At 39.8% G+C, this 16,445-nt stretch overlaps 1 protein-coding gene and 1 non-coding gene across 8 annotated transcripts in view; one reads left to right on the top strand and one right to left on the bottom strand.

Moving 5' to 3' along the window:
* Positions 1 to 16,445, top strand: part of MANBA (mannosidase beta) — a 110,711-nt gene that overhangs the window by 17,044 nt on the left and 77,222 nt on the right. For 5 of the 7 annotated variants that reach the window (XR_010409485.1, XM_064584877.1, XM_064584878.1 and 2 more), the window contains 3 exons: positions 2,991 to 3,096; positions 3,919 to 4,086; positions 11,309 to 11,432. Coding sequence is in view for 6 of the 7 variants with exons in the window: in XM_064584877.1 (XP_064440947.1) it covers positions 2,991 to 3,096; positions 3,919 to 4,086; positions 11,309 to 11,432 (398 nt within the window). In the remaining variant the exon portion in view is untranslated. Of the gene's footprint in view, positions 1 to 832; positions 986 to 2,990; positions 3,097 to 3,918; positions 4,087 to 11,308; positions 11,433 to 16,445 lie in introns of all 7 variants that reach the window. The other 2 variants (XM_064584880.1, XM_064584881.1) reach the window with 1 other exon arrangement.
* On the bottom strand, positions 1,396 to 1,502 carry LOC123849061 (U6 spliceosomal RNA). Its single transcript, XR_006791906.1, has one exon. It is a non-coding gene; the product is annotated as a U6 spliceosomal RNA (small nuclear RNA).

Raw genomic sequence — 16,445 nt, 5'->3', positions numbered from 1 at the left:
AGTGCCTGCAATTAGGCCAAAGCTGCATAATTAAATTTCTTGCTTTGTCTTTTTATCCCATACACAAGTATATGGAAACATTAGACTCATCTTCCCCAAATAGTAGATTCATCTTCCCCAAATTTTGGTTTTGCCATGATGTTCTTGCTCAAGAATGACAGTGTCAGGACACCTGGGTGGCTCAGTCGGTTAAGCATCTGACTCTTAGTTTCAGCTTAAATCCTGATCTCTGGGTCTTGAAATTAAGCCCCACATCACCTCATGCTCCACACTCAGTGGGAGAATCTGCGCAAGATTCTCCCTCTCTCTTTCAAGTAAATAAATAAATAAAATCTTAAAAAAAGAAGAATGGCAGTGTCTTCCTTTCCTTTTTTTTAAGGTTTATTTATTTATTTTAGGGGGAGAGAGAGAGCATGAGAGAGAGCATGAGCAGGGGGAAGGGCAAAGGGACAGGGGGAGAATCTCAAACAGACTCCCAGCCCAATGGGAGCCTGAGGTTGGCTCAATGGGGTGCGGGTGGGTGTTGGGGGGCCTCAGTCCTACAACCCTGAGATCATGACTTGAGCTGAAATCAAGAGTTGGATGCTTAACCAACGGAGTCACCCAGGCGCCCTGACAATGTCTTCCTTTTAATTGACAAAACCAGTTTAATCTTCTCTGCTTGTCTATGAAAATACTGCTTAATCTTGCCTATTCCTGTCCCACTTCCTGTGTCCCATCTTGCCCTGTGGACTTGACCAGATTCCGCCCTTTAGCTCTTTAGCACAACCTCTGCACCTGAAACTAGTCTGTTATCTTTTATTTTATTTTATTTTATTTATTTATTTGACAGAAAAAGAGAGAGCATGAATGAGGGGTAGGAATAAGGGGAGAGGGAGAAGCAGACTCCCCGCTGAGCAGGAAGCCCAATGTGGGGCTCGATTCCAGGACTCCCAGGATCATGACCTGAGCTGAAGGCAGAGGCCCAACTGAATGAACCATCCAGGTGCCCACTAGCCTGTTATCTTAATGTATTGATGCTGTTAGCACTTCCTTATTTTTAATTTGCTCTTCCTTGGGGGTCTACCTTATACCTAGACATTTCTTTTTTTTTTTTTTTAATTTTTTTAAAGGTTTTATTTATTTATTTGACAGAGACAGAGAGAGAGCACAAGCAGGGGGAGCAGCAGACCGAGGGAGAGAGAGAAGCAGGCCCTCCGCCAAGCAGGGAGCCCAATGCGGGGCTCGATCCCAGGACCCTGAGATCATGACTGAAGGCAGATGCTTAACTGGCACCCCTACCTAGACATTTCTACTCATTTAAAAAAAAAACTTTATTGAGACCTAATTCGCACGCCATACAATTCACCCTTTTATAGTAGACAATTCAGTAGTTTTTTATTGTTGTTGTTAGAATAAAATACGGAATGCTTCACGAATTTGCGTGTCATCCTTGCGCAGGGGCCATGCTAATCTTCTCTGTATCATTCCAGTTTTAGTATATGTGCTGCGTAAGCGAGCACTACAATTCAGTAGTTTTTAGTATATTCAAAGAGTTGTGCCATCCCTATCCTCACTTCAGAGAGAAAGCCCATACCCATTAGCAGTCATTCCCCATTCTCAACATCCCCATTCCCTCATCCCTATCCCGGCACTAGGCAACCACTGACTCCTTCTCTATGGATTTACCTCTTCTGGGCATCTCACATAAATGGAACCATACAATATTGTGGTCCTTTGTGACTGGCTTCTTTCACTTAGCATAATAATGTTTTCAAAGTTCATCCATGTTGTCACATTCACCAGGACTTCATTTCTTTTTATTGCTAAATATCTTATTGCATGGATATACCACATTTTATTTATTCTATTCGTCTTTAAATTCTTGTTTCTTTCTTGAAGTCTTTCCTTATGACATAAGCTCTGATAGCTCTCGTAGTCTGTCCAACAAGACTGTACTATAAAATAGAAGAGATTGAAAGTTTTCCCTTTATTCCTGTGTTTTAGGCCAGACTGGCAACTAGGTTGCAGATTTCTTAAACTCAGAGAGTGTTTTAGTTCCTTGTAGGGCTTAGCAAGGTGCTGGGCACATAATATTCATTCATAGTTACTTGTTAGTTGGTTAATGTGTTCTCTTAGATAGTGTCAGTAAATGTAATATTTTGTGAAAACGCTTTATATCTACAATTTAACTTAATTATCATAAGAATTTTGTAAAGTCCTAGAAAAAAGTCAGTACCTTCGGAAATTACAAGCTGTGCTCATGATTTTATGGCAGTTGAAATGTTATGAAGAAAGATAAGCTAGATCACTCAACATAACAAGCGTATTATGCTAAGCAAGTAAGTCAGTCAGAGAAAGACAATTATATGATTTTGCTCATATGTGTAATTTAAGAAACAAAACAGAGGATCATAGGGGAAGGGAAGGAAAAATAAAATAAGACGAAATCAGAGAGGGAGACAAACCATAAGACACCCTTAACAAAAACAAAGTGAGGGTTGCTGGAGGGGAGGTGGGTGGGGGGATGGGGTAACTGGGTGATGGACATTAAGGAGGGCACTTGATGTAATGAGCACTGGGTGTTCCATGCAACTGATGAATCACTGAACTCTGCCTCTGAAACTAATAATATACTATACGTTAATTAATTGAATTTAAGTTTTAGAAAATGTATTAAATCAATACTTAACGAAAATTTCATTGGAAACTGCCTTTTAAGAATGTGTATTTTTTGTGACGTATTTATTCCTTTAGTTTTTAACTAATAAAAAAAGATTTATTGGGATGCCTGGGTGGCTCAGTTGGTTAAGCAGCCGCCTTTGGCTCAGGTCATGATCCCAGAGTCCTGGGATCAAGTCCCGCATCGGGCTCCCTGCTCAGTGCGGAGCCTGCTTCTCCCTCTCCTTGTGCTCTCTCTGTCAAATAAATAAAATCTAAAAAAAAAAAAAAAGACTTATCTAAGTTAATGTTTTATACATCTTGTTTTAAAAATCTTTTCTTTTTTTAAGCAAATGGCAAAAAGTGAATTTGATTTTTGAGGGCGTCGATACAGTTGCAAAAGTCCTGCTAAATAGTGTTCCTATTGGGAAAACAGGCAACATGTTCAAAAGATACGTAAGTATACAGTGATACCAGGTTAAAACCTACTTATATGTGTTTATGTGTTAGTTGTTTTGATTAGAGAAACGTAAGTGAGTAATTGCCCCTGTGGCTGCTACAAGCTCTTTGAAGCACTGGGTAAGTTACTTTCTTTCTCAGTTGCCTCATTGTAGAATGGTGAAAACACCACAGACCCTATGGAGTTGTTGTGAGGACTTAATACGCTAATTATATAAAATGTTTGACACAGTTCTTGGTACATGAAGAGTGTTCAGCAAATGCTCTTCACTTCTCTGTTTTCGGTGATCCAGAGTTTCATGCGAAACGCCAGTTGACAAGCTATTAAGAAGGCAAATATTCCTTTCTTTCTGGAATAATTACATTAAGATATCATATCCTGATCTCCATTCAAGGGTAGACTTTTCAAAACAAAAATAACTTATGACTTAGAAATACACGCTGTTCATACCAGAGAGTCAGGTTGTCATGAAGCATCTAGGAAATTCCTTGGCAGTTCAAGGCCAAGTGTAAATAGCCAGAGCAGACATTCCAGGGCTAAAGATATTTTCTGCTTGCTCTCTTTGCCTAGGACCGTCATCTGTCAGTACAAATAGAAAGAGAAACCTAGAAATCTACTTTTGGGTAGGAGAATGTGTTCACTCGTACCTATAAGCAGGCAACGAGGTTATACTATTTCAGTGACGTGCTTTCTTCTACAAAAAGGCTAGCCCTGAAGATCTCCGTTATTTTATGCATCTTTCATACATTTTTATATTATCTCTATCTAAAATCTGACACACGAGGCTACTTCCACATCTGTTGTTTCCTTTAATGCAGAGCTTTGATATTACCAGTGTGGTTGGAGAGGTGAACTCCCTTGAGCTGTGTTTCCAGTCACCAGTGTTGTATGCGGCCCAGCGGAGCAAAGCTCACGGCTACCCCGTGCCTCCGGACTGCCCTCCTCTTGTGCAGAAGGGCCAGTGCCATGTCAACTTCATTCGCAAGGTAACGGTCTTGCAAATGGAGGGGCCTTTAACCTTGAGGATGGGCTGTGCCGCCACGTGAAGTCCTTGTTTGGAGACACCAGTAGTATTTCAGAAGTTGGGCCTCTCTTTCCTGCCTGCTTTATGGGATTGACAACTTGAAATAAGGGGCACCTGGGGGGGCTCAGTCAGTTAAGCGTCTGCCTGCGGTTCGGGTCATGGTCCCAGGGTCCTGGGATCTAGCCCCGCATCGGGCTCCCTGCTCGGTGGGAAGCCTGCTTCTCCCTCTCCCGCTCCCCTTGCTTGTGTTCCCTCTCTCGCTGTGTCTCTGTCAAATAAATAAATAAAATATTTTAAAAAAATAAATAAATAACAAAAAATAAGGGGCGCCTGGGGGGCTCAGTCTTTAAGCGTCTGCCTTCGGCTCAAGTCATGATCCCAGGATCCTGGGATCGAGCCCCGCATCGGGCTCCCTGCTCCGCGGGAAGCCTGCTTCTCCCTCTCCCACTCCCCCTGCTTGCGTTCCCTCTCTCGCCGTGTCTCTCTCTGTCAAATAAATAAATAAATAAAATCTTAAAAAAAAGAAAACTTGAAATCAGAACCGAAAGATGATATGAATTTTTGTGAAGAATCTTTGTCTTCCTAGATTTCCTTCCTGAAGCATGCCTCAGAACTTAGGAAAAGAAGAAAAATAAGTGACTGATAATGTAATTTTACAATTTTTTTTAAAGATTTTATTTATTTATTTGAGAGAGAGAGCTGACTGAGCCACCCAGGCGCCCCTACAAATTATTATTATTTTTTTTAACATTTAGGTTTATCAAGCTTTTCACCAGAGTGTAAGGTTTATATTTATTAGTGATTCTTGTTACCAGGAAGCCTCCTACAAATATTAATATAATTGCTGATGTGTTCTTATATTTTACTGCTAAGTTCACATAAAATCTAACAAAAAGGACAAAATCCACAAGGTGATTATTCTTCTTTGAGTTTCATCTGAGTCTGAATGACCTGAGTTTATTCCAGTACATGGTTGGATTAGTATTCTATGTGGCATTAACTTTTTGATTTTATTTTTATTTAAAAAAAATTTTTTTAGAAGATTTTATTTATTTATTTGACAGAGAGAGAGATAGCGAGAGCAAGAACACAAGCAGGGGGAGTGGGAGAGGGAGAAGCAGGCTTCCTGCTGAGCAGGGAGCCGGATGTGGGGCTCGATCCCAGGACCCTGGGATCATGACCTGAGCTGAAGGGCAGACGCTTAACAACTGAGCCACCCAGGCGCCCCTATTTTAAAAATTTTTAATTGTGGTAAAATATGCATAGCACAAAATTTGCCATCTCTACCATTTTTAAGTGTGTGGTTCACTAGCATTAAGTATATTCCCATTGTTGTGGAACCAATCTCGAGAACTTTTTCATGCTGCAAAACTGAAACTCCATACCCATTAGAAAACAACTCCCAGGGATGCCTGAGTGGCTGCCTTCAGCTCAGGTCATGATCCCAGGATCCTGGGATCAAGTCCCACATCGGGCTCCCTGCTCAGCAGGAAGCCTGCTTCTCCCTCTGCCTGCCACTCCCCGTGCTTGTGCTCTCTCTCTCTCTCACAAATAAATAAATAAAATAGTGAAAAATAAATAAATAAATAAATAAATAAATAAATAAATAAATAAATAAATAAATAAATAACTCCCTATTTTCCCCTCCTCCCAGCCCCTGGAAACCACCATTATTTCTGTTTCTATGAGTTTGACTACTCTAGATACCTCAGATAAGTGGAATCATGCATATTTGTCTTGTGCCTGGCTTATTTCACAAGCATAATGTTCTTCATGTTGTAGCATGTGTCTGAATTTCCCTCCTTTCTAAGTCTGAATAATATTCCATTGTATGTACGTGCCACATTTTGTTTATTCATTCGTCTGTCGATAGACATTTGGGTTGCTTCCACCTTTTGGCTATTGTGAATAATGTTGCTATGTATGGATGTACCAAAATCTCTTTGAGATCCTGCTTTCACTTCTTTCGCATAGATAATGAGAAGTGGGATACTGGAGTATATGGTAATTCTATTTTAAATTTTCTTAGAAATTAGCATTTAGTTTTAACAACAAATATAATCATCGGTTTCACTGTGAAGATACTAAGAGTATTTTTCCAGTACTTGTTCACTAAAGCCTAGATTGATAAATTCTGATCATTTAAGTTAAGTGACTCTCTCTACGCTGGATGGATTTATCATTAAATTATGTTTCTTTAATATAAGTACTAAGGTCAAAATGATACCTCCTCTTGTTTTATTCAACCTACCTAAATTTGTGTCAGTGTCTCAGTATAACCCATTTGTTCATACTACCATAAAGGAACAGTCTGTAACTGAGCAGTCAGCTATTCTGTGGAATACTGTGTACTTACACTTCTGTTTCAAATTCATCTTTTGTTTTTGGCCTTCGGCTTCAAATGGCTCAGTGGTCTGAATACTAGAGTTTGCACTTTTTCTCTCTCCTCTTCTGTCTTTAATCTTCTATCAAAATGAGGACTTCCTGAATCCTAATGTTACTTTTCAGGTCTTCAATAAAAGTATATATATGTTATGCATATATCCATGTAGTAGTTTTCCTCTATCCCCCGCTCCCCCATTCAGTTTGTGGCATATAAAACACATGTTCGGGGCACCTGGATGGCTCAGTCGTTTAAGCATGTGCATTCAGCTTGAGTCATGATCCCGGGGTTCTGGGATCCAGCCTGCTTCTCCCTCTCCCTCTGACCCTCCCCCCTGCTTGGGCTCTCTTTCTCTCTCTCTCTCTCTAATGAATAAAAAAAAAAAATCTAGAAAAAAAACCCAAACATACTTTCAGGTTATCTAGATAGAACAAAGCCCTCATCACTGAAATCAGGAATCAGACCCAAGATTCTGCTCTCAGGGTGTGTGGAAAACTAACCCTGGGGCAAACTTACCAGAGCAATGAATTTCATCTTGATGTTTCTGGCTAGACCAACACGGTCCAGTGGAAAGAGACCTGAACTGGAGAGCAAGTCAGGAATCATAGATCTGAATTCTAGCTTTATGACCAGAACAATCTTAAGCAAGTCCATCATTTATGTATGGAGCTATTCCCTTCCCTTCTTGACTGTTGATAGGAGCATACAGTGAAATAATAATGTAAATGTATTTTGCATATTATAAAGTGCTATATAGCTATTCAAAATGTAGGGTAGTGTTATTACTGATTTTGGAGACTTTTTTCTGTAGTTACAGACTTCTAAGTGTGTAACTGATTATATGAAGTTAGTGGAATAGAGGTATCAACACAGGTCCCCTCTTGTCTCTGCTTCCTTCTCTGTCCAGCCTGGATGGTGGGGCACATCCCTTCAGCTACCCTCTTAGCAATGTTCTCCACCTCCCCCTTGTTTTCTGCCTACATCTCTGGCCGTTCCTTCTAAGTTGCTTTATCCAGATCAACTTACCCCTCTTAGAAGTTGTATTATTCATGCTTTGGTCTGTTCCAGCACTTTCCTCTTCTCATTTTATACCTTCTCTAGGCCATCTCATTTAGCTTCACTTCTTCAATAACCAGTCGAATTTCTAATGACTTATAATATTGTATCTTCAGTCCAGACCTCTCTTCCATTCCAGACCTTATACTGGATTGCCTATTTGGCATCTTCACTTGCCTGATTCACAGGGACCTAAAGCTCAGGATGTCCAACACCTGGATCTAAACCCTTCTCCCAGGTTTCCCTGTCTCACTGAATGGAATGCCATCCAGAATAGTTGCTCAAACCAGAAACCTAAGAGTTATTTTTGATAACACCCTCTCTCTCTCTTATCCATCCTCCAATCCATCCCTAAGTCATTTTGACTAGGTGGACATTACCTCTTTAATAGTTCTTTAATCTTCCCATGCTCTATTTCTACTAGCATGCTTGAGTTCAGTCTATCATCATTACTTGCATGAAATATTACCCCGGCCACCTAACTGCAGCCTACAACCTTATTTGCCTTCCTCCAATTAATTTTACATAGAGCAGCCAGAATAATCTTTTCAGACAAAAATCATTGTAGCACTCTCCTTCTTAAAACTGTTCAACAGTTTCTCATTGCCTTTAGGCTAAAGTAACAGGTCTTAGTTCGGTCTGAGTGGGCTCATGCCCACTTCTCCTGTCTTCTCCCCATCTCTTCCCATTGTTCTCTCTTCATCTCCTGGAATGTGTCATGGTCTCTTGCACCTCAAGGACTTTGCACACGCTGTTCCTTTTGAAAGGGATGCCTTTACTTCCTTCTCCCCTAAACACACTGGACAAGTTGTACTTCCCCTTCAGATCTCCATATAAAAGTCACTATTATTCAGGGAAACCTGTCTTGACACCTTTCCCTCCTCTCCCCCATTATATTGTTCCCTGTCACTGTCTTTTGCATTTGTGATTATTTATTCAGTACCTGAATTTCTTGCCATACTGTGAGCACTATAAATGGAAGGACTGTCTGTTTTCTACACTGATGTCTCCCAGCCTGAAATATAAAGAGCACTTCACAAATCTCTTTTGAATAAGTGGAAACTTTTATTTGAAGAAGTTGTATGAATAAGAGTGATTTGTAGCCCTTGATGGGGAAAATAGTCTGCCTTATAAGATGTTGAATATTTTTGCCCTCCTCCTTATCCCTGTCTCTAACAAAGGAATTATATACCTGAACTTACAAACTCTTTAATAAATAGCTCCAAGATGGTTTTCATTCCAAACATGAGAATCTGATCCTGAAGTGGTGAATTTAGACAAATGTGAATGCTCTGAAGTGGTTTTAATTCTTTGTTCTTCTCTGTAATGGAAACTAATTTATCTCTATCTCAGATCTTAGGAAATAATACTTAAATGAGAACAGTTTGGCCAATTCCTCAGGCTCTGTTCTACAAATGTTCCCTTCAGAAAGAGCTTAGTACTTCCTGTGGTGCTTATTCCTTTTTAAAAGCTGAGCTCATAGCCTCAACATGTTAATTATCTTTATTTTTAAATGTTTCCTCGTTCTTTATAGTTATTACACTTAAATAGAATGTCCTTTATAGTTACTACAGTTAAATACAATGGTTGGTTCAGAGATATTTTGGAGCAGTTTAAAGAGTGACTGTTGTGTTGCTTCAATGTCATATGCTTTTGAAGAATAAATGTACAAAATCAGATTTTATGTTCTTAATTTATTTATTTTTTATTTTTTTTATTCTTATGTTAATCCCCATACATTACATCATTAGTTTTTGATGTAGTGTTCCATGATTCATTGTTTGCGTATAACACCCAGTGCTCCATGCAGAACGTGCCCTCCTCAATACCCATCACCAGGCTAACCCATCCTCCCACCCCTCTCCCCTCTAGAACCCTCAGTTTGTTTTTCAGAGTCCATCGTCTCTCATGGTTCGTCTACCCCTCCGATTTCCCCCGCTTCATTCTTCCCCTCCCGCTACCTTCTTCTTCTTTTTTTTTTTCCTTAACATATATTGCATTATTTGTTTCAGAGGTACAGATCTGAGATTCAACAGTCTTGCACAATTCACAGCCCTTACCAGAGCACATACCCTCCCCAGTGTCTATCACCCAGTCACCCCATCCCTCCCACCCCACCCCCCACTCCAGCAACCCTCAGTTTGTTTCCTGCGATTAAGAATTCCTCATATCAGTGAGATCATATGATACATGTCTTTCTCGGATTGACTTATTTCGCTCAGCATAACACCCTCCAGTTCCATCCACGTTGTTACAAATGGCAAGATCTCATTCCTTTTGATGGCTGCATAATATTCCATTGTATATATATACCACATCTTCTTTATCCAGTCATCCGTCGATGGACATCTTGGCTCTTTCCACAGTTTGGCTATTGTGGTTATTGCTGCTATAAACATCGGGGTGCACGTACCCCTTCGGATCAGATTTTATGTTCTTAAAACATCTGCGAAACTTAACTATGTTGCATAGGTTCATGTATTAGTTATTGTATTAGTTATCTATTGCTGTATAACAAATTATGCCAAAACCTAGCAGCTTAAAGTAACATTTATTATCCTAGTTTCTGTCAGTCAAGAATCTGAATGTGGCCTAGCTGGGTGCGTCTGGCTCAAGGCCAGTCGTGAGGTTACAGTGAAGTATGGACCAGGGCTCTGGTAATCTCGTGGCTCTACTAGGCCTGAAGTGTCTGGGCCTAAGCTCACTCACATGGTTGTTGGTAGGCCTCAGATTGGCGTCCAAGCTCACTTACTCATGTGGGCCTCTCCACAGAACTGCCTCACAACATGGCAGCTGGCTTCCCTCATGGCCAGGAGAGAGGGGGAGAGAGCACCCAGAACAGAAAGTGCAGTTTTTTATAACTTAATTTTGGAAATGGTATCACCTCTCCTGTATTCTCTTGGTTACAAGTGATTCACTAGGTCTAATCCACACTTGAGGAGAGGGGATTACACAGGGTGTGAATACCAGGAGGGGATCACTGTAGGCCATTTTAGATGCTCTGAATGGGACACACACATATACACACACTATTATGGACTGGATTGTGTGTCCCCACTGAATTTTTATGTTGAAATCCTGATTGTCAGTACCTAAAAGTGTAACTTTGTTTGGAGATAAATCGGTCTTTAAAGAGGTGCTTAAGGGCGCCTGGGTGGCTCAGTTGTTAAGTGTCTGCCTTCGGCTCAGGTCATGATCCCAGGGTCCTGGGATCGAGCCCCACATCGGGCTCCCTGCTCAGCGGGAAGCCTGTTTCTCCCTCTCCTGCTCCCCCTGCTTGTATTCCCTCTCTCGCTGTGTCTCTCTCTGTCAAATAAATAAATAAAATCTTTAAAAAAATAAAAAAATAAAATAAAATAAAATAAAATGAGACCTTCAGTGTGGGAGATAGTCAAATATGAATGATGTCCTTATAAGAAGAGGAAATGTGTGTGTGTGTGTGTGTGCGAACACACACACAGAAAAGACTATGTGAAGGCACAGTGAGAAGGTGGCTGTCTATAAGCCCAGGAGAAAGCCTTCAGAGGAAACCAGACCTGCCAACACCTTGATCTTGGACTTACCAGCCTCTAGAACTGTGAGACAAATTTCTGTTGTTTACACCACCCAGTCTATAGTATTTTGTTATGACAGACCTAGCAAACTAATATACATGTATATAATATTTTAAAAGAACAGGTTTTTCATCTTGTTTAAATTTTATGGTAATCAGGATCTGTCTTCTTTTTTCCTCTTGAAATTACAGGAGCAGAGTTCCTTTAGTTGGGACTGGGGGCCGTCCTTTCCTACCCAGGGCATCTGGAAAGATGTCAGAATTGAAGCCTATAACATTTGTCATCTGAACTACTTCATGTTTTCCCCTATATATGGTAAGCTAAGAGATGTGATTTCTTGTTTTTCTTTTTTGAGCCTCCTCTATGTAGTAAAAGTTGTGTTTGTAATTTGAATATATAGATGTACTTTTCAGAGACTCATTTAAAAAATTTTGTGGCACATTAAATTTGTCAGCATGAAAAATACATACAAACTGTGATTTGTCATGAAAATTTACAATATAATATAAGAAAGAGGGAGATAGATACTTTTAAACATATTTTGCAAAGAAAAAGAACGAAAGCCAGAGCAGCTCTAGATTTCTCTGAGCTAAGTGTTCCTTCTAAAAGAATTGGGCCTGCTGCCTTATACTCCTCTTCGCAGCCTCTGTTCTCACTTTCAGAACTCTGACTCTGCTGAGTTCTTGATTCACTCACATCACTGGGCTGACTATCACTGCACGTTTCCTCCTCTAAAGGCCGTGACGTACCAGCCTTGTTTGTTTGTTTTTTTAAGATTTTATTTATTTATTTGACAGAGAGAGAGAGAGAGCACAAGCAGGGGGAGCATCAAGCAGAGGGAGAGGGAGAAGCAGGCTCCCCACTGAGCAGGGAGACCGATGTGGGGCTCGATCCCAGGACCTGGGGATCATGACCTGAGCCAAAGGCAGACGCTTAAACAACCGAGCCACCCAGGTGCCCCCGTACCAGCCTTGTTAAGAGTTGAAAATAAACTGGTAGGCAAACAAGGCATAAAGAAAGTTTTGTAAGGTAATACTACTTTTTCAGCCGAAGGAACTATTCACAAGAAAGGAGCATTGAATAAAACCTCAGACATCTTACTGACGTCAACAAATCAGTGGAAAACCGGTCAGATAGTTACGGAGTTGTTTGCCCAGCACTGTGTGTGTTTGGCATAGAAAGGACCTAGAGTATATACTCTTGCCTGCACATTGGTTGGGTTGGGGATGAGAGGTGTGAGCAATTTACCACACCAAGCAAGACTGTGTAATAGGCTTGTGGGATGGGAGCCCCAGTAGTTCAGAAAACTGAAGATCAGGGAGGATTTGCGAAGTCAGGGAAACCAGTGAAGGGGGGTCTTGAATGATACCTCACGATGCTCAGTCCATTTACGGGCAGGCCTAACTGGTTGGAATCAGCAAGAACGTGGTATGTCAGTACTGGAGTTCTGTTATCTTAAAGGCCCTGGTGACCCGAGATTGCTATTCCATCGAGCCAAATCTGTTTTCTGAAGGCAGAAGACAAAAGCAAATCAGAGGTGGTGGGTAATTGGGGTTATTAGATGCTGCTGGCATTTTTAAATGGGAAAAGGGCATGAAAAGGTGTAATTTAAATTGCACATGTAAATGTGGCTATCCGTAGCTCTCTAGTGCTTCTGAACTATTCAGAGGTGTAACTTGAACTGAGTCTTGCTACTAAATTCAAAGAATGGTTCATTCTTCCCCATTCCCACTGATATTTTTTTCTCAGGTATAATAAAATCTAGTGGAAGGAGGGGTCTGATTTTGCAAAGAGTTATTAATCATTTTGAAGTTTAATCAATGTTTTAGGTGGTTTGCAAAAAGTACTATGAGTCCTAGTTACCCTGATACCTGAAAATATTTGAATAACACTGTTCTAGTTTAATATAAAATTTTGAATATGAAACTAAACATATCTTCCTGAATATGAGTCATTAGAGTTCAGTTTATTAGTCACTAGTGACTGCGTGAATTTTATTGGAATTAAATCAATTTAAATGATGTTTAAAATTTAATTTAGATTCACTGTAATCAACTCCCCATATCAACTACATTTTTGATATTTTGTGACTGCAATATATTTTGTACTTAGCATAGAGAAAAATATGCTTCCTGTTCAGAGGATATGCCCTGTGCATATTAAGCAGTAATTCTTAATATGATTAATTTTATAGATTTCAATTTGGTTATTTGATGTAATAAAGAAAATTGAAGGATAAGCATGTGAAAGTGAGGAGAGGAACTTCCTTTAGGAGTTTTTTTTCCAGAACTCTTTTTCCAGTTTTCCTTTGGAAGACCGCAGTCATCACTGAAATCAATAGATATTTAAAAGTTGAAAAATAAAGAGAATAAGGTAATATATTTTATGCATTTACTTGGTATGTAGTATGAGGCAGGCACTGTGAGAGGTACTAAAAATTTTTTAAGAGGGTTAGTTCATAATCAAAACTAGATACATATAACTTTTCTTTAAAATCACATATGTTAATTTTTAGAATTTTAGTGTGAAATGAGGTTGGTCAAAACTAATGCAGACAGTGGCTATCTTGGAGAACAGTAATACAGATAGTTTGTATTTTATTCTTCTGCTCAACTGTCTTTTCTAGATTTCTATGTTGAGCCTATATTGTTTCTGTAGTAAGGGAAGAAAGTCGTTAAAACAATCTATTTAGTAATTTCAGCCAACTCATTATGAAAGGCTTAGCTGATTTGACTGTCTGGCACTTTCTGCTTTCTCCCTATTGTGGCTAGAAAAAGATAACCTTATTGTTTTTCCAAATGTTCAGTTTTTTTTCTGAGTTTGAATTAGTAAGTTTACCACTGAAGATCAAATGACTGACCATAACTCCCCAATTTAATTGTGTGCAGTATGACAGAAAAAGGTCTCTTTGACTTTTTAAAAATTAACTTGAAATTCTTATGAATTAATTTACTTTATATATCTATGTAATACATGTACAGATTTATATATTTTATATATATATGTATATGTGTATATATATCCTTTTCTGTATTCTCAGTCCTTATAATGGTGGTTTCTAAACTTTTTCACTTATCAATATCCTGTGGTCATTTGTTTGATTTTGCCCTAACCTCAGCTTCCTCAATGATTTTCACCTATTCTTAATGTTTAAGATAATAAAAGCAAATTTATATTTGAAAAAAATACTGAGGTCAAAGGAAAACCAGAATTACTCCTGTTATGTCTTAGGCTCCTGTAATTGATCAAGGTATTAAGAGATACCAGTTCATTGACATGACTTTCTTTAAAACCTTACTAGAAATATTTATTTGAATAATTCCTCCTTAGCCCTGAAATATTCTAATCAGGTTTTAAATAGCAGTAGCTGTTCTAGGGCACTCACATTTTCAGTGTTTTGAACAGTGCAAGATTGACCCTGGTATTGAAAAGGGAAGCTCAGAGGCCTTTTACTGGGTGTAGAAACCCAGGAAGATTCTCCTGTTCTTTTCTTTTGGGGAGGAGGTGGAAGAATGACCCCATCTGCTGGGGGAGAGGAGGGGAGAGTCTGGCTGGACTTGGGTTTTTTAAGGTGTGTGGGGAGGAGAGATGGGGAGAAGATAGCTGGTAGAGCTGGATGCCCCAATCCAAAGATTAAGTCATTTATAAGCAAGAAATGTGGCCCCATGTGGAGGTGGTGGTGGTGTGTGAGAGAGAGACAGAGAGAGACATATATTCATTTATTGATTGTCTTTTCCATGCTACTAGGTCCTTCATATTTGTAATCTGATGTGAATTGTTCACATTATGCCCTAAAATTTATTAGGGAAGGATGATCATATAGTTTTATGAGCTTTTCATAAGCTTACATAAACACATTAAGTCCAAATATATAATAAGTATGTTCTGATGAAATGCTACCTTGTTTAATCTTTTGTTACCACAGTCAGAAAAAAATAGTATAGGGGCGCCTGGGTGGCTCAGTCGTTAAGCGGCTGCCTTCGGCTCAGGTCATGATCCCAGGGTCCTGGGATCGAGCCCCGCATCGGGCTCCCTGCTCAACGGGAAGCCTGCTTCTCCCTCTCCCACTCCCCCTGCTTGTGTTCCCTCTCTCGCTGTCTCTCTCTGTCAAATAAATGAATAAAATCTTTTTAAAAAATAGTATAGAGAAATTTTTCAGTATATGAATCCTCACAAGCTGAGGTGAGCTGTGGATCTTTGACCTGTGCTCGGGCACTTCCACCACCCCAGAGATGCTGCCTTCCCCCATCCTATCCACATTTACTTGCTGCCTCAGCCTAAGGTGCCCCCTCCTTCATTCTCGAAGACCTGGCATTTGAGTGGGAGGAGTCAGTTTAGCTCTCACCTAGACCCTGGCCTGCCCGACAGAAGCCTGTATTGAAGGTCATTGCTGCCCTTTGCTTATAGGGAATATAATATTACAATATAGCAAAGATTTGTCCATCTTGCTCAGTGCCTTGTTTGATGCATTTTTTGAATGGCTTCATTTTGAATGACTTTTTCATTCATCTTTGAATTACTTTACCCATAAAATAACAGTATTCACCCTTGAAAATATCTTTATGGGTAGGTAGGTTGCTTGACTAATTTCGCCTTGTTGCCTGAATAGATTTTTTTCTCTGGAATTTACCAATTTATCTTTGGGGGAAATTTTGCTTTGGGTCTGTTTTGTCTTAGTTTTCATCTCTGAGGATTTTGTCCTGCTGAGTAAGCAAGGAGATCTTGCTGCTTGGTAAAGAAGGGGAAACAGCTGTTGTAACTAACTGTGAGCCTGCCTTTCTGTCTAATGCAAGCTGTTAGCTCTTTGAAAAGCAGCTGCCGAAGGCTGTCCTATAATTCTAGCAGGAGCACAGGAAAATATCCTGTGTTTGAACTGAAACATTCTGTGGCTTGGTCATTTCAGCTTGTTGTCATTGCTGTTTCTTCACATGCACAGGGCTACCTCTTCACTGCAGCTTTTCATCACTGCTGCTTTTCATCACCTATTAAAGATGCAGGAAACAAGCGGGCAAAAGGAGGAGCTGTTAGATAGATGCTCAGCAGGGCGAAGCTAATCAAGGCAGCTATCTTTGAATAGCTTCCCCCCACCCCATGAAATGAAGCATCGTTTTTCATCTTACATAAGCAACCTACCATCCTTTGCAGATCCTTCCCATGCTGACCTGAATGTTCTTCCATCTCCGTGTTAATTCTTAACCCCCCAGATACCATCCTGTATTCTTAACTATGACCTTTGGGTATATTTTGTTTCTCTAAGTAGATTCAACATCTTGCTTTTTTGGGTTGGGATATAATTTATAGTGCCTGTCAAGGTTTACAGACAGTAAT

The sequence above is a fragment of the Mirounga angustirostris genome, unplaced genomic scaffold (assembly GCF_029215605.1).
Source record: "Mirounga angustirostris isolate CCGP_5_RB_7025 unplaced genomic scaffold, mMirAng1.0.hap1 SCAF_2, whole genome shotgun sequence".
NCBI classification, from domain to species: Eukaryota; Metazoa; Chordata; class Mammalia; order Carnivora; family Phocidae; genus Mirounga; species Mirounga angustirostris.
Note: the sequence above shows the minus strand (reverse complement) of the source record. Positions and strands in the feature narration are given on the sequence as shown.